Genomic DNA, 23,276 nt, shown 5'->3' with positions numbered 1-23,276 from the left:
GAAACAGAGTGATTCAGGCCTTCCAGGACTAAGTCCCCCATGTCAGCAGCTGGGGGGTGGACGACAGTAGAAAACCAGGCCTTACTGTTGTACTCTTCCCAATGCTTAGTACAGTGCTCTGCATACAGTAAGCACTCAATAAATAGGACTGAATGAAAGACCTGGAGCCCGGCAGCGAGGCCTCAGCTCTACTGCCTCCACCACGTACCTGCTGCCTCGATGGGCCTCACCAATTCACCCAAGATCCTTAAATCCCCAGGGGCAACCTGGTCAGGACACTTGGACTGTAAGCCTTTGGGTGACAGGGACTGTGTCTTTGCTTCAGCTGCCCTGTTCCAAGGGCCCAGTACAGTGTTTTGCACACAAGAAATGCTCAGTAAATGCACCTGATAGATTGACTGTGTGATTACCTAGTTGAGAGAAGCAGCATGATCTAGCGGATATAGCACGGGCCTGGGAGTCAGAAGAACCTGGGTTCTAATCCCAGCTCTGCCATGTGTCTGCTGTATGACCTTGGGCAAATCACTTCACTTTTCTGTGCCTCAGTTACCTCATCTGTAAAATGGAGATTAAGACAGTGAGTCCCATGTGGGACAGGACTGTGATCAACCCAATTACCTTGTACCTATCTTAGCGCCTGGAACAATGTCTGGCACATAGAAAGTGCTTAACAAATACCACTATTATTATTATAATTACTAATAATAGTAAAATGCCCTTCTCCCTTTAGCCCCAAACTCAAGGGGCAAGTTGTCTCTCCTCCCTCAGTGCCACCTGCCCCAGTATCAATCACATCATGAATGAGCCTTCTTCAGGATCCAGAGGGGGAATACCTGCCCAGCCTTCAGCAAGCCCTGGAGCCATTCACTGCGGCCACAGAACGCATCAATCAGTGACTGGCTTGATGGAGCACAGTCAGTCAGGCCCATTAAAACTCAACTCTGCCATCCGCGGCACGGCTCCAGAGCCAGCCGGCTGGATTCGGAGAAATCCCCTTGCTCAGCCTCACTGAAATTTACAGTCAGAGCTAGTGGCTGGATGAAACAAAATGATAAGAAAACCCCCCGGCACGCTTCCATAATCATATCTCAAGGTAACAGGACCTTTGGAGGGAGCTCGCTCAGGCAACTGATTAGAATGTCAGGAGGGAGCAGAGCCCGATAATCCAATTCCCAGGTATCTCTGCGTTTATTCCACAGGCACAAAATGGGTCAGATGGAACGAGGTGATCTGCCCGACGCAGGTAGCCATTCCAGGATCTAACGCACATTTCCCAACCCGGGGTTCACTGCTCCAGGCGTCCACTTGTCTGCCTCACACTTGGAGGGGCGTAGGTTCGGGAGGGCGGGGGAACACAAATACTGCTGCTACTATTATTATTACTAATAATACTAAATGGCATTTGTTAAGCGCCTACTAAGCACTGGGGTACATACACAATACAATCAGATTGGACATAGTCTCTGCCCCAAATGGGACTCACATTCTAAGTAAGAGGGAGAACAGATACTGAATCCCCACTTCACGGATGATTAAACTGAAGCCCAGAAACTGAAAACTTGCCTGCTGTTTCACCTTGGGTAAATTACTTAATATCTCTGATCCTCAGCTTCCTCATCTGTAAATGGAGACTCCGTTCCTCTTCTTCCTCCCTCTTAGAATAGATGCCCAATATGGGACAGGGACTGTTTAGATGGAATTATCTTGTATCTACCCCAGTGCTTAGTATGGTGCTTGGCACATACTAAGTGCTTCATTATTAATGCATTATTATTGTTAATACTATTACCATTATTACTATTACATGGGGCTCACTGTCTAAGAAGGAAAACAAGTAATTAAATCCCCATTTTTACAAATGAGGAAACAGAGGTACAGAGTTGCCCAAAGTCACCCAGGGCTAGGGACAGAGTTGGGATTAGAACCCAGGATTTCTGACTCTCAGTCCTGTGCTCTTTCCAATAGGCCACACCACTCTGAATCAAAAGCAGAAGCACACTGGAACCTGAAGCATGGAGCCAAGGTGTTCTTTTCATTCCTAGGTGGGAATCTGAAAGTATGACCTTTAGTGCCCCACCCTTCCCCCTGACCAATTGGCTTCGTAACCAATAAACCTGTGACCAATGTCACAAAAGGTCTGGTAAGGGCATCCTTTGGGTTCCTGGCTGAGCTGGACCTGAACTTAGGGTCCGATATGACAATCAGGTAGGACACAGACTCTGTCCCACATGGGGCCCATAGTCTAAGTAGGAGAGAGAACAGGTATTGAATCCACAATTTACAGATGGGGAAACTTGGGCACAGTCAAGTTAAGTGAGGGGGCCAAGGTCACAGAAAAGTCAAGTAAATAGCTGGGATTAAAACCCAGGTCCTCTGACAACCGGGCCCAGGCTCTTTCCACTAGGTCACACTGTCAGGATAGAAAGTGGTCTCTCCTTCCTCCTGTCCTCATCAATACTGATTCTCTGGGAGAGCCCAGACCATTCCCAGCCACATCCACTCAAGGAGGCCAGCCTGAAATTTCCCCAAATCCGGGAAGGCTTTGCCTAACGCGTATTCTAAAGACAGCCGAGAAACCCCGTGGGCCTGGACCTTGGTATCCGCCTGCTGGGATGCACTATAAAGAAAAATGAATGGGTGCCAAGTGGAGGTCTCTCTCTGCCTGCCAAGGGCTTAATTATTTAAACTCAGTTTGCACTTGCCATTCTGATGCATCTTAAATCAATGCTCCCCAATTCCCACAAGTCAGGACACCACAACAGCTCTGAACTGAACAGAGGGTATCTAGTAGACCCGGAGTTGAAGGGAAAGGTGCTGTGGGACTATACCCAGTGGGAGAGGTCAAGCCTCCAAAACCCTGAGTTTCAGTTTCCTGGTCTGTGAGATCAGGCCTTGTCCTTTCATGAATTACTGATGCTGCTGGATAGCAGGTGTGTTCAGGGAAAGCCTGGGTATGTCTCTCCTGATGGCTACTCTCCACGCGAATCCCTGGTACCTCAAAGCCTCCCCCCTCCCCTCACATTCAAACATGGCACCAGAGGGCAGGAACTGAGCTTCAAGAGAATTACACTCTTTTCCCATCTCCATCACTGCTCTGCTGTGTGACTTTGACCAAGGCCTGAGTTTGCCTCCACCTGTCCCTGATTGTCTCCAGAGAGGTCCTGTCACCAATCTCACTCCCTGAGATGCTGCGAGAATGAAGGTGAAGTAATGAGGGCAAGGACCAGGGCCTGCTCTCCCTAGAGAAGGGTCATACAACCAGACGACAGGCCCATGACTTGTTCTTCTACAGCCATCACAAGCCTGCTCTACTCACAGGAAATGAGAAGGCCTGTCCGAGCACTCCAGCCTGGGCTTCCATTTCCTTGTCCTTGGCTTTCAGCTGGGTTCTGTCGGTGGTTGGTCGGTTCTCCTCATCTGCCCTCAAAAGAGCCATACCCCATGTGACCACCCAGGGAGTGTGACCCTGAATTGAGCCTGGTTCACCTAGGAATTTGAGCCCCAGGCCCTGTTGGGGACTGTTGGGAACTGTTGGGTCCCTGTTGGGGACCCTAAGGAACTGTGGATGGCAAGGGGCAGCTGAGGATAAGGACTCAGGCTTAACATAGAATCACAGAATCTGCAGGCTGGAAGAGATCTTAAGGGGTCATCTAGTTCAATCCCACGCCTCCAGGCGTATTTCTGGATCTGTGTTACTGCTTTTATATGGGAGAAAGTCCTCAAAAACAGCATAGTCCAATGGGAAGAGCACGGGCCTGGGAGTCATAGGACTTGGATTCTAGTCCCGGCTCTGACACTTGTCTGCCGTGTGACCTTGGCTACGGCATTTAACTTCTCTTCGCCTCAGTTCCCTCATTGGAAAAATGGGGATTCAAAACCTGTTCTCTCTCCTACTTAGACTGTGAACCCCATGTGGAACCTGATTATCCTGAATCTACCCTAGCAAAAAGAGCCCAGGCCTGGGAGTCAGAGGTCATGGGTTCTAATCCCGGATCCGACACTTGTCAGCTGTGTGACTTTGGGTAAGTCACTTCACTTCTCTGTGCCTCAGTTACCCCTCTGTGAAATGGGGATTAAGACTGTGAGACCCACTTGGGACAACCTGATCACCTTGCATCCCCCCAGTGCTTAGAACAGTGCTTTGCACATAGTAAGCGCTTAACAAATGCCATCATCATTATTATTACTACAGTGCTCGGCACACAGTAAGTGCTTAACAAATACCATTATTATTATGTATATATCATTAAATAATAATAATAAAACAAATGGTAAGAGCAAGCTCTGTGGTGAGAGGGCAGGTAGGTGACTTGTCTCTGTTGTACGATCTCCAGCAGGTCGGACAGAGGGCGCTCAAGAGGTACCATTCCTATGCTCATCACTAGAAAAGTCCATCCTTCTTATGGAAGTTTACTGTCTCCAACTTCATGGTCACCATCAAATCACCAGAAATGACAAAGAGGTCACCTTTCCCATTCCCTTGGCCTTCATCATGGTTTCACCAAACAATCCTGAATAGGTAGACACCTAACGTTTCTAAAATCCACCCTTTCCTCTCCATCCAAACTACTCTCATGCTGATCCAAGTATTTATCCTGTCCCATCTTGACTACTGCATCTGCCTCTTCACTGAACTCCTGGCCTCCAGCATCTCCACGCAGAGTTCACACTTTATTCTGCTGCATGGATCATTTTTCTGAAAAAAGATTTAGCAATCCAGGTTTCCCAAATCCTAAACCCAAGACACGATAGCCCTGCCGTGTTCAAACAGCTGTAAGGAGAAAGGGAGTAAGTGTGGTGGGCTTGAGACCTCTGCTGGGTGGGCAGAAATGGAGGTACGAGAAGGTATGAGAATCAGTGTGATCTAGTGAATAGAGCCCAGGCCTGGGTGTCAGAAGGGCTGGCTCCACCACTTTTGTGCTGTGTGACTTTGAGCAAGTCACCACTTCTCTGGGCCTCCGTTACCTCATCTGTAAAATGGTGATTGAGACTGTGAGCCCCTCATGGGACAGGGACTCTGTCCAACCCAATTTGCTTGTATCCACCCCAGCGCTTAGTACAGTGCCTGGCACACAGTAAACGCTTAACAAATACCACAGTTACGAATTATTAGGTGGCCTCCCAGGAGAGGCAATAAGCATTCTGACCCAGCATCCTGGCCACAGATCATGCACGTGCTCCAGGAGGGAGTCAGGGCAACCCTCAGCAATGCCATACTGGACTTCTCCAGCCTGGGGTCATCGTGACCCTGGACAATGAGGGCGAAGCTCAGAGCGAGCTGCAGCCTGGGCCAGGCATATCGAGGTCACACAGTGGAGGGGAAGAGGAGTCCTAACCCCAGAGATCCTGGCTCATTCAAGTCCTTACCTGATTCTTTCCACGCCGACGATAGTTACGTCTCACTAGGCTCTTGTAGTTTTCATTCTTCTTGGTCAGGTAGTAATAGAGGACACAGTCCGCCACCGTCTGTTGGGTGTAAAGAGAGGGTGGGTTGGTGCCCTTCAATCAATCAGTGGTGCTTATTGAGCACTTAATCTATGCAGAGCAATGTACTAAGCACTTGGGAGTGTACAATACAACAGTCGTTAGGCACGGTCCCTGCCCACAAGGTGCTTATAGACTAGAGGGGAAGGCAGATGTTAATACAAGTAAATTACAGATATAAATAAACAAATACACTCATAAATGGATTACAGCCCTTCTCTCCCCACCTCTGGGTGGGCCGTGGGGTTCCAGACTCCCAACAGCTGGATCCACCTGTTAGGTCTATTCCCCGGGACCAGAGGAATTCTGGGGAGGTGGAGAGAAAGTTATCAGCTTGGTTTAAAGAAGAACTGGGCTTGGGAAGGACGGGGGAGTGGGTGACCTCAGGACTGCAGTGGAAAGAGCCATGCATGTCAGAGGGAGGGGCCTGGGGTGAGTGAGTAATGAAGTGTGATGAACAGCCTGGGAGAATCACTGTACCGGTGGGCTAAACTGGACTGGCTGTCCCGGCCATGCTTCAGTTCTGTGGTCTGCCCTGGTCTGAAGAAGATTCCAATGGGTGCGGGGATGGGGATTGCTATGGCCAGACAATTTTGGCTCAAATCTGGTCCAGATCAGCCCAGCCCAAGGTCAACTGTGGGCCAGTAGGCCTGGCTCTTCACTCCTGCATATCAGTACAGCAGAAACAGAGCTGGGTGTTTCTTAAGACTGTGTCCACCCCTCTGCCTTCTGTGTAATTCTGGTCTTCGGCATGGTCACTAGGCACATTATTCTGGGTAACCAGAAATGAAGCGGAGGCACCTCCTCGAGGAATGCATGGGAAGGAGTAGCTGGGAAAAGCTGGGGGTAGCCTGGAGCTTCCAGAAGAGTAGATAAACTTTGTTGACTGAGCAGGAGGACCTGGCTTAGGGATGGAGAGGAGCTTGGGAAGGAATTATTCTACAGACAATTGCTCTCTCCCCCTTCAAAGCCTTAATGAAGGCACATCTCCTCCAAGACACCTTACCTGACTGAGCTCTCCTTTCCTCTTCTCCCTCTCCCTTTTGCATCACCTTGACTTGCTCCCTTCATTCATTCCCCCCAATCCCAGCCCCACAGAGGTGTTTTCCCCTCAAGATTAAGCTCGTTATGGGCAGGGAATCTGTTATTATTATAATCTTCCAAGCTTTTAGTACCATACTCTGCACACAGTAAGCACTCAATAAATTCAATGGAATAAATGAACTCCCCATCTCTGAAGCCCCAAACGTGGGAAACCCACTTACCTTCCTGTCTAGGAACGAGGCGATCAGACCAAAGTTCTTGGGGTGCTGCATGAACCTGTGAAAAACGAAGAGAGGGTGTAAGCGGGGTTGGAGGGTATGGATCGAGGGCGGGCATCGAGGGTGTGCAGCTGCTGCCTGCTGTTCTCCCGGGCTCTGCCTCCAATGTGTCGGCCCGAGCTGGGCTGTGGGAGATCCGACTGGGGGTCGGGCGGCGAGTGCTGGCGAGGGTGGAGGGACGGAAGAGGAGCGAGAAAGGGTGTTCCTCAAAGTGACTCATTCGCTTCAGCTCGTTTGAAAAAATATTTGTTTGTCCTGCTAAGGCAGCTTCCAGGAAAGATGAGAACATTTTATTTAGCCTATTCAGTTTTCGTCTTTTACTGTGGGCCTGGAGGCAGGCAAGAGCTGAGGGAAACACACCCGCTGCCCCGAGCTTCTAGTCTGGGCATTTTCAGGACCTGGTTTGGGGATGGGGGTGGAGATCCGAGAGGGGAACGGGGTGGGGGAGGCGAGGGTGCAGGGGGAGAGGAAGGGCAGGCTGAGGAAGTTTGAAAACGAGTTCCAGTTCTCCCAAGAGATAGGTCTGGCCGCTGCCTAAGGCAGTCGGATCAATGAGATCATTGGCAGAGGAGTCATTATTCCATGGCTGCTGCCAAAATCTCTGGCACTCTTCAAAGGAGGATGAGGCGGGAGAAGGGCAACTTTACTATAAACGGGAAGGGGGAGGAGAGGAAGAAAAGGTGTGTGGGAGGAGAACAACGAGAATGAGACAAAAAAGGGGTGACAGAGACAGACTGAAAGAGTGAGAGACGAGAAAGCCTGCCAGGGAAAGAGACAGGAAGAGAGGGGGAAGAGGGAGGGGAAGAGAGAGAGAGAATGAGGCTAAGGAAGGAAAAATTGGCTCCAATTACTGTTAAGTACTGAGGAATTACTAGGAAATCACCGGGCAGAGCTAAAATGTCATCAGGACCGGTGCCGGGTGGAATATGCTGCTTTTCCCTGGGAAAGGCTGCACTTCCGGGATCAAATCTAGTAACTTAAAACCCGGATGTTCCTTGTGTTTCTCCCCCCCCCGGCAGCCCCCTCCCCCTGCCGGGAAGGCTCGACTAGGCCATTCTCTTTAGTGCGCCATGCCTGCCAGGACCCGGGGGCCAGGGCCCCTCACGACCTCACACTTCCAGGCAGGGACACCAACTGGCTGCCTGCCTAAATACTCTGACTCACCATGTCCTGTGCCAAGCCAGCTCAGGGTCGAGGGGATTCAGGTGTGCGGTGTTTGCCAAAGAACTCCAACCCCCTGCCCTGCAGCCTCCATCACCTCCGAAACAGCAAGGCTGATGAGCCTCCAGCAACTTTTCCCTTGGACAAAGGTGACTGGACTAATGAGGAGTAACCCCCAGCCCCCAACCTTTTCTCGCTTTTCTTTTTCCTTCTTTCCCTTTTTTTTCCTCTCTCTCCATTTACAGCCTTCTCACTTTCATTCATTTGAACAAATGGAAACAGATGCAATCTACTATCAGCCTGGTCATTTCTTGTAGTCACTTTCCTCTTGCCCAGAATAGCTACCCTGCTTCCTCCATCCCCTCCCCACCCAGCCCTGGCAGCTCTGTTGGACAGCCTGTCAGGAAGGGAGGCAGGGCTGAACTCTCCTGCCAAAAAATTCAACTACCAGGTGTCTCGACTTAGGCCATTTCTAGATCACTGACCTCTCCCTTGAAACCAAGGGCCCTGCGGAGATTTGATGGTGGGGGGGGGGTGGTCCTTTCCCCAGAGAGCCTTAATAATGTTGGTATATGTTAAGCGCTTACTATGTGCAGAGCACTGTTTTAAGCGCTGGGGTAGACACAGGGGTATCAGGTTGTCCCACGTGGGGCTCACAGTCTTAATCCCCATTTTACAGATGAGGTAACTGAGGCACAGAGAAGTTAAGTGACTTGCCCACAGTCACACAGCTGACAAGTGGCCTTCTGCCCTGGTGATTCGTGGTCCGAGGAAGGAGCTTCCAGACCCTTTCTCGCATTAGCCAGTCTACTTGCCTTCTCTCCATCTTTCCATAGGCCACCATCAAGATGAAACAGAAAACAAATCTGGATTCCTGCCTGGCAACAGCCTCCCTGCCTTCCCACCCCTAAGGCCTGCTGCCCTACTCCAGTGAGCTCACCTCCCCCAGGGCGACTCTGTCTGCCTCTTTATTCCAAAGCCCCGCCTCCCCCTCCCATCAATGCTCCTCAACGTGGTCTGGCTTTTAAATGGCGGCAACCACACTGGGCTGGGGGAGATGGGGAATGGGGAACTCTAGAGTGATGATCCTCAAAGACAGGATCCCACACCATCGCCACCCCTTTCTGGCCCCGAAAAGGTTGTATTTTTATTTTTATGGTATCTGTCAAGCACTTACTATGTGCCAGGAACTGTTTTAAGCACTGGGGTAGATACAAGGTAATCAGATTGGACACAGTCCATGTCCCACATAAGGTTCACATTCTTAATCCCCATTGTTTATAGATGAGGGAACTGAGGCACAGAGAAGTTGCCCAAGGTCACACAGGAGACGAGTGGCGGATCCGGGACTAGGACTAGGCCCATGCTCTATTGACTACCCCATGCTGCTTCTTGTATCTTCCAGAACTCCCATAATGCTTTGCCCTTGTCTGTCAATCGTATTTACTGAGCCCTTACTGTGTAAGGAGCCCTGTACTACGAGCTTGGGAGAGTACAGTATAACAATACAGCAGTCCTTCAAACTTTTACTAAAACCATCCTGGCCCATCTCGGATTAAGCAGACTCCCATCATGCTGGCTAACCCTCGGGAGCATTTAGGAATATGATTGCAAATCAATGTTTTCAGTTTCTGTTGTTGGGTTTCTGATGAATTGGGGTATGTTCTATTCTTCCGCCTCTGCCATAGACACTAAGGCGACAGAAAAGCAATTTGGGTAGGTCTTCCTCCCCAGTAGAATATACGTTCTGCTAGGGAACGGATGGGGTCTCCCTCTTCCTCTGCCACCTTCTCTAGCTGTGTGACCACAGATGATCACACTTGTAATGCCTAGTGACCTAGAATTGCTAGGTTCAGAAAACGCCATACACCGAAACTCCAAGAGTGATCACTGACAAAAGCAGTGCCTTCCTTCCTCAATCAACCAGTCAATCAATCAGTAGTATTGACTGAATGCTTACTGTGTGTGGCGTGCTGGACTAAGTGCTTGGTAGAGTACACCAGAGTAAGAAGACAGCAGCGTGGCTTAGTGGATGCAGCACGGGCCTGGGAGTCAGAAGGATCTGGGTTCTAGTCCCAGCTCTTCCACTTGTCTTCTGTGTGACCCTGGGCAAGTCACTTCACTTTTCTGGGCCTCACCTCCCTCATCTGTAAAATGTGGATTAAGACTGTGAGACCCATGTGGGACAGGGACTGCGTCCAACCTGATTAGCTTGTATCTACCCCAGTGTTTAGAACAGTGCTTGGCAAATACCATTAAAAGAAAAAAAAGAGACAGGATCCCTGTCCTTGAGGAGCTTGGTTAAAGGGTGGCTGGGGCTTTAGAACTGGTTTGCGCAACATTTTGCAGGTCAAAGCTCCATCATGGAACACGATAATCCTTCCTGGTTCATTTCTGAATTTTGACCTTTTGTCAAGGTATCCCTTGCCCCCTCTTCACCTAATCCCAGGCTTTATAACCAAGAGATGATCCAAAAATGCCACCAGGCGACCTACCAGAAGCTGCAGAAGAGGGGGGGCATCGTTGACACTTTGGTTCAGTCTGAAATCACTAAGTCAGTCCTTAAGGGAGGAAATACTCATCCCTCAAAAAAAAAAAAGAGCATTTTCTCTAATTCCCATTTCTTCCACAGCTTTCCAAAGATCGCACACACTCTTGCCTAAACTCTGGCTCCCTCCTCAATTTCTCCTCATACTATGGCTGAATTCCCTTGTTTCCATCTGGTCTCTCTATAGCCAATGACGGCCTCCCGCCATTGGGTCACTTCAGAAATCCTGCCAGTGAATATGGGTGGTGCTGGGGAGGGGTGGGACTGGGAAGCCACAAAACACTGCGGCTTTCATCGATGTAGGCAGGCGGAACCCTCGGTTCACAGACAAATACACTGGTAACTGAGCAATGCCAACTTGCTCTGTACCCTGCAAAGTAGCCACTAACTTGTGTAGACACTGGGAGTTGGCCCTCTGGCTGGCTGGGAGATGCTTGGAAAAGGTCAGAGTACATATTTTTTGTTTTATACTTCTGCAACTGGTGTTCTAAGTCCTCCTGTATGTGTGCTGCTCTCATGCCTCACTGAGCAGGGAGTTTGGGGACAGAAGGGCTGTTGATGGATTTGATTTTCATGGTGAAGAGAGAAGGACCTGGGGGGTGAGGAGGACTGTTGGCAATATATCAACGATAATAATAACAATAATAGAAGTATTTGTTAAGGGCTTACTTACTATGTGCCAGGCACTGTACTGAGTGCTGGGGTGGATACAAGCAAATCGGGTTAGACACAGTCACAGTCTCAATCCCCATTTTACAGATGAGGTAACAGGCACAGAGGAAGTGATGTGACTTGCCCAAGGTCACACAGCAGACAAGTGACAGAGCTGGGATTGGAACCCATGATCTTCTGATTCCCAGGCCCGTGCTCTATCCACTATGCCATGCTGCTTCTCTATAGATTATCCAATCACAGGAACTCAAGGTCAACTAGTCCATCCCCCTGCCTCCAAGCAGGGCCAAACCATTCTTGAGGAGGATATATATGAGTTATATATGAACGTGTTAATCTCAAAGACAAGGAAAGCCAGTGTCTGTGCCTTCCTTGGAGGTCTTTTCCAGGGTTCCAAGTATCAGAAAGTTCTTGCTTTCCTCAAACCTGTATCTCCCCCAACCTCCAACCTACATCCCCCTCAGTGGTGTAAGCCCATTTCCTTGTGTTTTATCTTCAGGGAAGATAAGGAACCTCTGATCACTAAACCCTTTGAACCCACTGTTCACTGGCCCATTTGAACTGGCTCAACACAAACAACTGTCCCCTAAACAAACTCAAAAGATAAACCACTTTAAAGGGAACCCAACAAAAAGAAAGCAGAATGAAGTTTGTGTCTGGTGATCTCTACCCTGAAGGAAATCGTTTGACTTCCACTGGCTGAGTCAAGGTCTGCTGGGTCAGTCACTCAGACTCTCTTGGCCCACTTAGCTGATGATGATGATGATGATGATGATGTTGGTATTTGTTAAGCGCTTACTATGTGCCGAGCACTGTTCTAAGCGCTGGGGTAGACACAGGGGAATCAGGTTGTCCCACGTGGGGCTCACAGTCTTCATCCCCATTTTACAGATGAGGTAACTGAGGCACCGAGAAGTTAAGTGACTTGCCCAAAGTCACACAGCTGATAAGTGGCTGAGTCGGAATTCGAACCCATGACCTCTGACTCCAAAGCCCGTGCTCTTTCCACTGAGCCACCCTGCTTCGTAACAGGTAGAGATGCAGTGAAGGGCTTCATAAGGGAAAAGGGATGATTCCAAACAATTAGGGTCAGCACACCTGAAACTCACTGGAAGTAGAGTGGTGGGGGTTACAGCAGACCGTTCCCACCCAACTCCAAATGGATGAACATATTGACATCCCAAAGGAGCAGAGAGAATTCTCAGTTTGATCTCCACCAATGATTGTGAAACAATACGCTAATCCATATGTGTTTCCTCCTTGGATCAAGGCTCTGGACTCCATTACCCATCCCAGGGAAAAAACATCAAATCTGGGGGGACCATTTGAGGAATCCATCACTGCTCTACAAGTGAGATATCTAGACAGGTTTTTGGTTTCGCTTAGACTCGTCCACCAATATCCCACTTACTTAATATTAACAAGGGCTCAGGCAAAGACCCCATTACTGAAGGTCACCAGGTTTGGAGATCCCCAAGTAGGAAGGAGGCATCTCTTATGTTTAACATTTCAGAGAAGCAGCGTGGCGTAGTGGATAGAGCTTGGCCTGGGAGTCAGAAGGGCCTGGGTTCTAACCCCAACTCCACCAAATGTCTGCTGTGTGACCTTGGGCAAGTCACTTAACCTTTTTTGGGTTTCATTTACTTCATCTGCACAAAGGGGATTAATAGTGTGAGCTCCTCTTGGGACAGGGACTTTATCCAACCTGGTTAACTTGTATCTACCCCAGCACTTAGAACAGTGCCTGGCACACAGTAAACACTTAAGAAGCACCATAATTATTATTATTAAGTCTAACTTACTTTTCCCGAAATGTCTCCTTCTCTTGCTCACTCCACATATTCATGACCTGCCGGTCCTTGTAGACTTTCATCGGGTCATCCATGAGCCCATTCATGTTGATGAACTTGATGCGTTGTTGGTCTGCATCGTAAAGCATGGGAGGGATCACGGCCAGCTGACGCATCTGCTTCTCCAAATTCTGGGGGAAGAGCCACAAGAGGCAAAGAAAATACACACCAGTCAGCCTGAAGCAGCCCAGGGGAGACGTAGTGAGTACAGATGTTCAGAGGGAGAAAAAAAAATAGATCAAAATCAAAGTCAGAGAATAATCATGAAAAAGCGAGACCCGTGCTGGTGGAGGAAAAAAAGGAGGATTTAAAGGCCAGCACGAGAGACAGGTTTATTGTAGATGGAATCATAAATTAAAAGCTGAAAGGAGCTGCTGCCTTATCTCTGTCAGGAGGGAAACAATTCTTCTCCAATTTGGAAATAAATCCAAGGGTTGTGAACCAAGCTGGCCCCAGGGCCTGCAGCCCTGACCACCCAAGCTCTGGGGACAAGGGCTGGGGCACATCTGCTCCAGGATAACTGCCTGGGAAGGGGGTTGGGGGTGTGTGAGGGAGTTGGGGAAGGACTCACACCTGCCCTGGCAGGGGTGATGGAAGGGGCCAGGTCTCAAGGTCACTGGAGGAAAGGAGGGAAGGAAATGGGAAACTCCCCATGGTTCCTGACATTTGACAGGTAAGGAGGAGGACTGTTCCCCCTCCCCTTTAACTCTCTGTGACTGTGGGGGAGGAAGGAGGGGTGGGAGGAATGGGGACATTGGAGCTGATGGATTACCCCCACCCTCGAGGGCAGGGGGACACAAGCGGGGCAGCCTAGAACAGCGTTCGGCCCAGATGGGGTTCCCACAATGCTCCCTGGTCTCTCAAGGGGTTCCTGTGGGATGAGCACATTCCTCCTCTCCACTGTGACTCTCAGGGGGAGGTCAGAGGTCAGGCCAGCTCATGGGCAAGTTCTTAGCTAGCTCTTCCTCCTTCTCGTCTTCAAACCCGCCCGTCATCCACCCCTGTGAGATTCCCTTGATCTATGGGTCCAATCCCAGGTCTCCATGCTCCCAGTTCCCGAGGCCAAAACCCTTTCACAGAAGGCCGGCCTTGGAGCCTTAGATCCGGGGGGTGGTAATTTCTTGGGCAGATCTCCTCTGACATCTTCTTATCCCACCATCTCCTGCCCTAAGACCAATGGCCAAATGCATGTCTTCACCTCTTTGGGAGTAAAGGTGGTTCAAAAACTGAAATAAAATTTTTCAAGGCAAGTGCACCCAAAAGTGGATCGTCATTATTGAACCTGATTCAGGGCTCTTTCAGCTTGATTCGATACTTCTCTGGAACTACTCATCCACTTCCAGGGGGGGAGCAGACTCACAGCAAAGAAGATCTGTCTGATCCCTTTTTTCCTCTGGGATCAGAAGGATCACCCACACAACACAGAGTCAATTCATCCATAACTTGTGTTTTCACACTGATTTGGGATAGAATGTTGTCAGGGAATCGGAGAATACTTTTGCGATATGGAGCAGCTGACTGGAGAAGCCCTGGCACAGGGTGGGGTTGCGGGGGTCATGGTGGGCAGATGGCACCCAAGCCATGGAGAAACAAGGGGCTCTTCAAGGACGTAACCTCTCTTACCTACTGTTCTTTCCTGGCCGGTAGTTGATTTCCAAGGCCGGGTCAACAAAGAGGCAGGTTCTGGGTGGGAGGATTGTGTGTGTGCGGGTGTGGGTTGTGTGAGTGTGTGTGTTGGTGGGGGCGGGGGTTAGGGGAGAGGCACGGGAGAAGTGAGACCCAGGTGGGATCGGTCCCCTCAAGGTGAATGCTGCAGGGGCTGGTATCATTTAACCCGCTTGCAGGCCTGGCTCTTATTCTTGAGAGAATCTGGCCTCCAGACCACAGAACCTGCCTGCTCAGCATCCCCCCAAACCGTGCCAGTCTGGGATGTAACTGGCAGCAGTTATGGGACTTGCCTGGCCCTGGTAGGCAGCCAAACATCCATTGTGATGGGCCTGAGCTGCCCCCAGGGTGCCTCTGCTTAACCTCCGGCTAACCTTCAGGCCCAGCCTCCAGGACTGTCCATCTGTCCCAGTCCCAACATGTGCCCCACAACCATGTCAGCAATGCTCAGGGTCATCAAATTCTACCAACAATTCCTTCAGCTTTATAGAGATCCCTGCAGACAAGACTGCTAAGGGAGCAGTGAACCCAGAGGCAGGAAACTGGGTAACTGAAGAGACGGAAGGCTGAGGAGGAGGCTGAAAGAGAAGCAGTATAGCCTAGTGGATAGAGCATGGGCCTGAGAGTCAGAAGGACCCAGATTCTAATCCTGGCTCTGCCACTTGTCTGCTGTGTGACCTTGGGAAAGTTACTACACTTCTCTGTGCCTCAGTGACCTCATCTGTAAAATGGTGAGTAAGACTGCGAGCCCCATGTGGGACATGGACTGTGTCCAACTTATCTTGTATATACCCCAGAGCATAGTACAGTGCCTGGTACATAGGAAGTGCTTGAGAAATATCATTTGAGAAAAAAAAAAGAGGCTGAGGGGGAAAACTGAATAGATGAGACTGGCTGGGGGAGGCTGGAGGGGAGTCTGAGAGGGAGACTGAGGAGGGAGATTGAGGGGCAAGGATGAGGTAGAGAGGCTGAGGACGAGAGGCTGAAGGGGAGAAGCTGAGGTTTGGAAAAACCATGCTGTGATCTCACCTCCTGCTCCGAGAGTCCATCGATGATCTCAGACACTTCGTGTTCACTGCGTGCAGCTGACATGGAGAGCCCGCTGCCCCTCTGTCCTACCCTGCTGGGAAATGGCACAGGCGACACTGAGAAACAGGCTCTCTGCTGTACAGGGTACATCCCCGTCTCTTTCAGAGCCGCCAAGGATGACCGGGCCCGGGACCTTCCCCAGACAGGAAGTGAGGTCGCAGGCAGGAACCTGTCTACCAGCTCTTATATTATACTCTCTCAATTGCTGCTCACAGTAAGGCTCAACAAATACGATTGACTGGCAGAGCTCAGCCTTGGTGGGGGCTGGGAGGAGGGAGGTGCCAACTCCTGAGTTCTATGGCCCCCACAGTCAGGGCCCCCTGGCAGAGAGGGATGGACCCATCAGCCTGGGAGCCCGTTCTAGGCCACAAGCATACAGCTTCCTGTCCTGCCCTGCAAGCATAAATGTGCCCAGAGCTACTCCCTGGGAGTCCTTTGTGGTCTGCCACTTCCACTTCCTCTATTTCCCTGGCCGCCTTGCCAGCGAAACAGCCACAAAGGTTGGGGAAGGTGGAGAAAGATGCATCAGGAAGACAAAAGAGGAGCAGAGAAGAGAGGAAATGGCAGGCAGTGCTAAGGAGAGAAGGGGTCAGCAATCATTGGCTGAGTTTTGCCCTTCAGCTGTCACCTCTAGGAATTTATCTGTTGTCTAACTGCCCCAGCCGGTCTCCCCACAACCCAGCTGAGCTCTCCAGACCCGCTGTTCCGTCCCCCAGCCCCTGCTTCCTTTCCCACCTTCCCCCTCAGCCTCCGGGCTCCCACACTGCCTCGCTTTTCCTCTCCGTATCCCTGAGCTGGATCCCAATGCAGGGCCCAGGCCACTCCACGTGGGGGCTTGGGGGCTTTTGCTGACCATCACGGAGTAGCCATGTTTGCTCATTTCCTCACATTAACCCGGGCCGTCCTGGTGCACCAGTTCATCAGTCAATCAATCAACCACATGTATGGAGCATTTACCGTGTGCAGATCACTGCACTACAGCTAAAACCCGAGCTGAGCCAAAGCCTGACCCCGGGCCACACCGGAACAACCACCCTTCAGACCCATCCTTGGGGCACCCCAAGGAGAGACAGGAACACACTGGCACATCCCAGGCCAGAACAGCCATGTCCTGCACACCTCAGGTAAGTGCACATGGTGAGCAGGAACCAGCTTCAACTGGTGTCTTGGGCTTGGAGGCAGAAAAGCATAAACCTTCTCGAAAGGCCTCAGGTTAGCCGTCTCTCCACAGAGGGAGACAGAGGGAGTAGGGAGGGAGAGCCAGAACAGAGAGCCAATCCCACCTCACCATGACCTGCTGCATATAATCTGGTGACTTTACTTGCTGACACCTTGGTATCCAGCTCAGCCTCATTCCCCAGCTCCCCTTTGAAGATGGTGCCCGTTCTGCTGAGCTCACCAAAGCTTCAGATCACCCTCAAGGTCATTTTCCAAAATGAAACACAGTGGTCTGGAATCCCCACCCATATAACCTGGGTTTCAGCTGCCCAGAGTAGTTTCTGTGAAGCTCCATTCAGCATGGATTGCTACAGTCATCGGATCCAGCACAGGCTCAGGAGCTTTCAGATGGTGGTACAGGTGTATGGGTCATTTTTTTTTTTACACAATATCAGAGAAGTCAACAAACCACCCCCGCCCCTTCCTGAAAGGACTCGGCCCACAGACAACTAGGGGTGCCTCAATCTCTGTCTTCCGTCAAAAGGCCACCTCTACCCTGCTGCAGTCTTGCAGCACTGCACGTAAAAATCTGGCGCTGTGGGAGATCCAGACTTGTCCAGGAGGCCGGCATCAGTGGCCAGGGGGAGAGATGATGGGGAGGACAGGGCTTGGGGCTGCATTATGAGGCTTGACTGACAATGATGTGGGGGCACAGGAAGGGACTTGGGCCAGCTGGAAGTTCTCACCAAAGGATCCCTGGGAAATCCTTTCTCTTTCTTGTGCCCCTCCCCCCCTCACCCCACACCTATTAAAGTGGAAGGAGGGGAGAGATAAAAGATCTGCTGGCTCATTCAGTTCTCATGAATTTACACATCATCATCTAAGCTCTCTCCCAGGCAGAGGGGCAGACTCAGTCTTGCATGCTCTTCAAACTCTCCCCCACTTCAAGCCGCAATCGAAAACCAAGACCAGTCCTGACACAGTGCCCTCTTTCCTTCCGTACTTTGTTGGCGGTCCACCCACCCATCCTGGCCCCAGGCCCCTCCTGGCTCCATCTCTCCTCACCTCTGCATGCGCTCTTGCAGCTCCCTCTGCTTCCGGATCTCTGGGAACTGCTTCTCATAGTACTCTCGCACTTTGCTCTCTTTTGCCCGGCGCCGAGGGTTGTTTTCAATGCGCTCCACTTTCTTTTCCCAGGCTTCCATCAGCTGGTCATACCGCTGGCAAAACTTCTGTTCCTGAAAGGGCCGAGGAAACAGAAGAGAGTCAGAAAGACAGGCAGAGAGAGAGGCAGAAAGAGAGGTTCTCTGAGAACCAGCCATGGACCTCAGCACCACCCCGGTCTTTCCCTCCCCTACCAGATAGCAACCCCGACCCCAAGCCCAGCTCCACAGTAGCTGGAAGCCCGGTGGGAAGGGACTGGGTTTCCCTGCCCACCTCCATCTGTAGGACTAGTGGTGGCGGCCTGGGGCTCAAGCCTGACAGAGGAATGATCCGGGTCCAGCGTCACAGGAGGAAGGGGCATTGTCTTTCAAAAAATGCCAGATGGTGTCCAGCACAGTTAGTTATTTCAGGGGAACTCTACTTTGGTGGAATCCAACCTTCAAAAAAGGCTCTCTTCTAGTTCCTTGGCAACGCCTCATACAAACTATGCCCCACTCCAAAAACTTCCAACCCAAGCAACAACAAAATGAGAACTCAACCACACACCCACCTAGACTCTCACCCACAAACCCAAACACACACACACACATACACACTCTGGTGCCCAGCAGGCGGCAGGGCATGCCACAGCCTCCTGGAGAACGACTGACTTCCCAGAGCCGTGATGGGATGAACTCGACTATCTGCAGGGCCCACCCCTCTCCCTTGCTCTCTGGACTGGTCTTCCCCCATCTATCTCGTAAGACCACCACCACCCCTGGCCTTCTGCAAGAGTTAGTTGTGTCAGTAAGACACTTTCAAGACAGAAGGAAAGGGGGAAGTATACCCAGGACTTTAACTTGAGATGTTACACCAAATTACTCCCTCTCCCTTCTGTGTTGCTCTTGCACTTGAATCTGAACCCTTTAAGCATTTAATATTCACCCCATCCTCAGCCCCACAGCACTTATGTACATATCTGTAATGGATTTTTCATGTCTGTCTCCTCCTCTAAACTATAATCTCCTGTGAGCAGAGAACATGTCTACCAACTTTTGTTATACTGTACCCTCCAAAATGATTAGTACAGAACTCTGCTCACAGTAAGTGCTCAATAAATACGATTGACTGATTAGGCTTCAGAGGCTCCACCTTGCTGCTCCAAAATGACAAAAAGAATTTCTTTTCATCTGGGGAAAGGCATAAGGGGTGAGGGGAAGAAGGAAGAGGGGAAAAGGGGGGAAAGGGGAGATGGGGAAAAGGATAGAGAAGTGAGAGATAGCAAAGAGTGGGGAAGGGAGAGGGGGGAGGAGGAAGGAGAGGGGATTCTAGCCAGACGTGAAGGTGTGATCATTTAAGTGAATACCCATAGGAACAGAATGGGCTCCAGCCATGTCCCAGCAGAGCAGGAGCCAGGAGTCCAATGCCCAGCAGCTCACAAGCTGGATGTTTCGCCAACTTGACAGCAGCTGGCATTCTGCCACCAGAGAGCCAAGCAGCACCAACACCCTGACAAAATAAAAGTCCTTCTGCTTCTTCTTGGGGTTTTCCCCACCTGGGTGTGCCCGCTAGCCAACAGAGGAACAAGAAAGAAAGAAACCCACAGGAGTGGAAAACCCCTCGAGTAATCCCTGAGGAGCCAGGCATTCTCCTCTGCCAACCACAACGGAAGCTTGAGCCAAGGCTAGGCACCAGACCCCAAGAGGCTCACATCTGGGAAAGAAGGAGAGGACCAGAGTGAGAGCGGGTCCCTGGAAGCTGCAGAAGAGCTAACCAAGTGTCCTTGAGGATGGTGAGGTGGAGATGAGCAGGAGGGACACGGGAAAGCTTCAGCTAATCCAGACGCTTCCTTTTTACCAGTAGCTCCAAGTCTGCCCTTTCCCATCCACCTGAACTTCTGGCAAAGGAGAACTTGTTCTAAAACTTCCTTTTCATTCCTTTCCCTTCTCCTGGTCCAGGAGCTGGTAAGCAGAGAACTGTCAAAAGGTAGGAATTGACAGGAGGGAAAGGAAGTGAATGAAGACGGGCTGGGCAATACATTTGTAAAAACAGAAAAAAATATCAAACTGGGTCCACTAGCCTAATGTTCGATCCCTATCAGGGTCCCCAGACATACTGGGAGGAGCGATGGGAGAGCCGCTCTGCAGAAGCAGTGTGGCCTAGGGATAGAGCGTGGACCTGGGAGTCAGAAGGACCTGTGCTTTAATCCCAGTTCTGTCACTTATCTACTGTGTGCCTCAGTCACCTCATCTGTAAAATGGGGATTAAGACTGTGAGCCCTATGTAGGACAAGGACTATGTCCAACCTAATTAGCTTGCATCTCCTTAAGTTCATTCATTCATTCATTCATTCATTCATTCATTCAATAGTATTTATTGAGCGCTTACTATGTGCAGAGCACTGTACTAAGCGCTTGGGATGAACAAGTCGGCAACAGATAGAGACAGTCCCTGCCGTTTGACGGGCTTACAGTCTTAGTTCAGTGCCTGGCACATGGTAAACCCTTAAAAAATACCACAATTATACACTGTAGATCACCTCCTCCTGGAAATATTGCCCAACCTTAGTTTTACTGACACTGTCCTCTCCTGGTTCTACTCCTATATCTCTGGCTGTTCATTCTCAGTCTCTTTCGAGGGCTCTTCCTTTGCCTCCCACCCCCTAACTGTGGGCATCCCTCATTGTTCAGTTCTGGGTCCCCGGCCATTCTCCATCCACAACCACTACCTTAGAGAACTCATTCACTCATGGCTTCAACTATTTCCTCTATGCGGATGATACCCAAATCTACATCTCCTGTCCTGATCTATCTCCCTCTGCAGAACTGCATTTCCTCCTGCCTTCAAGACATTTCTACTTGGATGTCCTCTTGTCAACTCAAACAACATATCTAAAACAGAACTTCTTATCTTCCCACCCAAACGCTGTCCTCCCCCTGACTTTCCTACCACTTTAGACAGCACCACCATGCTTCCTGTCTCACAAGCCTGTAACCTTGGCATTATCTTTGACTCTTCCCTCTCATTCAACCCCCATATTCAATCCATCATTAAATACTGTCGGTTCCACCTTCACATCTCTAAAATCTGCCCTTTCCTCTCCATCAAAATTGCTACCACATTAATCCAATCACTTATCCTCTTCCACCTTCATTACTGTAGCAGCCTCTTTCCTGACCTCCCAGACTCCTGTCTCTCCCTACTCCAGTCCACACTTCACTCTGTTGCCTGGACAATTTTTCTACAAAAACTTTCAGGCCATGTTTCCCCACTCCTCAAGAAACACCAGTGATTAACCATCCACCTCCGCATCAAGCAAAAACTTGTCACCCCCTCCTACCTCACCTCGCTATTCAGAAGCAGTGTGGCACAGTGGAAAGAGCACGGGCTTGGGAGTCAGAGGTCATGGGTTCAAATCCCGGCTCAGTCACTTGTCAGCGCTGTGACTTTGGGCAAGTCACTTAACTTCTCTGCGCCTCAGTTTTCTCATCTGTAAAATGGGGATTAGGACTGTGAGTCCCACATGGGACAACCTGATCACCTTGTATCCTCTCCAGCACTTAGAACAGTGCTTTGCATATAGTAAGTGCTTAATAAATGCCATCATCATTATTATTCTCCTATTACAACACTGTCTGCACTCTTTGTTCCTCTAATGCTAACTTTCTCACTGTACCTCAATCTTGTCTATCTCACCGCTGATCTCTTGCCCACATCTTGCCTCTGGCCTGGCATGCTCTCCCTCCTCTTATCCGACAAAGACTCTCCCCTCTTTCAAGCCTTATTGAAGGCACGTCTCCTCCAAGAGGCCTTCTCTGACTAAGCCTTCCTTTCTTTTCTTCCCACTCCTTTCTGCACTGCCCTGACTTGCTCCCTTTACTCATCCCCCCATCCCAGCCCCACACCACTTATGAACACACTTGTAAATTATTTATTTATATTAATGTTTGTCTTCCCCTCTAGAGCATGAGCTCATTGTGGGCAGGGAATGTGTCTGTTTATTGGTATATTGTACTTCCCCAAGAGCTTAGTATGGTGTTCTGCAAAGAGTAAATGTTCAATAAATACAATTCAATGAATGAATGATTACTATTATTACTATCCCCACCTTCATTCAAAGATATACCATTTGAATACCCTAAACTTCTCCCCTTCTATCATCCACTACAACCTCCATTTATTCCAATCCTTCCTATACCTATTGATATTTTCTGCCACGCCTTCCTGCGGTAACGAGACCCAAAAGTCAACCACCCATCCCCAGAGAAGGAATCTCTCTCGTGGGGTTGGTTGGAGGTTGTCCCTTTCAGGTTCCGGTAGGTGCCCCCTCATCCTAACATGCAACAAATCCATTTATCACCCAGCCTTGGTGTTGGCCCACCAGAGAGCCAAATCTTTCCATTTGGAAGTTTACTCTGTCTCCGGGAGCTTCTCGAGAGCCATGGAGCGAAAACTCTGCATCACTCAGGCTACTCCCAGACCAGGCTGGGCCAGAATGCAGCTCCACAGGCCAACCTGGCCATCGGCTTGTGTCCTATTGACCTGGCAGCGCTGCTGCCTCCAGAAGTACATTCCCCAAGACTTTGTCTTTGGCGTGACTCAAGGGGTGACCTTTCAGTGCCTTTTCCACTCCCTATTTCTAGATGTTTGTGAGTCATTTCATCTTCTTTTCCCTTTCAGGACATGGCTGACTGAAAGGAAAGATTCAGTGCAGGCGTTTAGACCCCAATCTCCCCTCTGTCCTCTGGGTCACCCCATGCTCTCATCACCCTGAAGCAGCAGGGTTTAGTCCCGTAGTACCAGAGAAATGCAACCGCCCCCAGTCTCGCCCAAAGGTCTAAAAGGCGAGATGCGAGGGCTTTGTCACTGAGCTCTGACTCTACACCCCCAGGTTTTCCCTCAGCAACCCCCCTCTCTCTATGTGCTACTTGACTGGAGTGTGAGTCTGAAATCAGGCAGTAGGGCAGCTCAGGACTTCCGAAGCTCAGTCGACCTCCATCATCCTTGGAGGAAGGAAGCAAGCCCTTGCTGATCTGCATCTTTCCCGGGGAGGGTTTGCTTTAGTCGGCCTATGCGTCTCACACTTAACCAGTGACAGGGCGAGGTGTCGCCTGGGTGGTCAGCAAGACAGAGAGAGGAGAGTCTGGCCTCACCATGCTGTTGCCAACATCATTTCCACTTTAT

At 50.2% G+C, this 23,276-nt stretch overlaps 1 protein-coding gene across 12 annotated transcripts in view; it reads right to left on the bottom strand.

Moving 5' to 3' along the window:
* NCOR2 (nuclear receptor corepressor 2) overlaps positions 1–23,276 on the bottom strand; it is a 415,012-nt gene that overhangs the window by 114,816 nt on the left and 276,920 nt on the right. For 9 of the 12 annotated variants that reach the window (XM_029056817.2, XM_029056782.2, XM_029056826.2 and 6 more), the window contains 5 exons: positions 18,015–18,187; positions 15,732–15,825; positions 12,990–13,168; positions 6,750–6,804; positions 5,368–5,466 (listed from right to left, as the gene is read on the bottom strand). In XM_029056817.2, coding sequence (XP_028912650.1) covers positions 5,368–5,466; positions 6,750–6,804; positions 12,990–13,168; positions 15,732–15,825; positions 18,015–18,187 — 600 coding nt within the window. The remainder of the gene's footprint in view (positions 1–5,367; positions 5,467–6,749; positions 6,805–12,989; positions 13,169–15,731; positions 15,826–18,014; positions 18,188–23,276) is intronic. The other 3 variants (XM_029056799.2, XM_029056861.2, XM_029056882.2) reach the window with 1 other exon arrangement.

The sequence above is a fragment of the Ornithorhynchus anatinus genome, chromosome 2 (assembly GCF_004115215.2).
Source record: "Ornithorhynchus anatinus isolate Pmale09 chromosome 2, mOrnAna1.pri.v4, whole genome shotgun sequence".
NCBI classification, from domain to species: domain Eukaryota; kingdom Metazoa; phylum Chordata; class Mammalia; order Monotremata; family Ornithorhynchidae; genus Ornithorhynchus; species Ornithorhynchus anatinus.
This window is presented reverse-complemented; position numbering and strand designations above follow the sequence as displayed.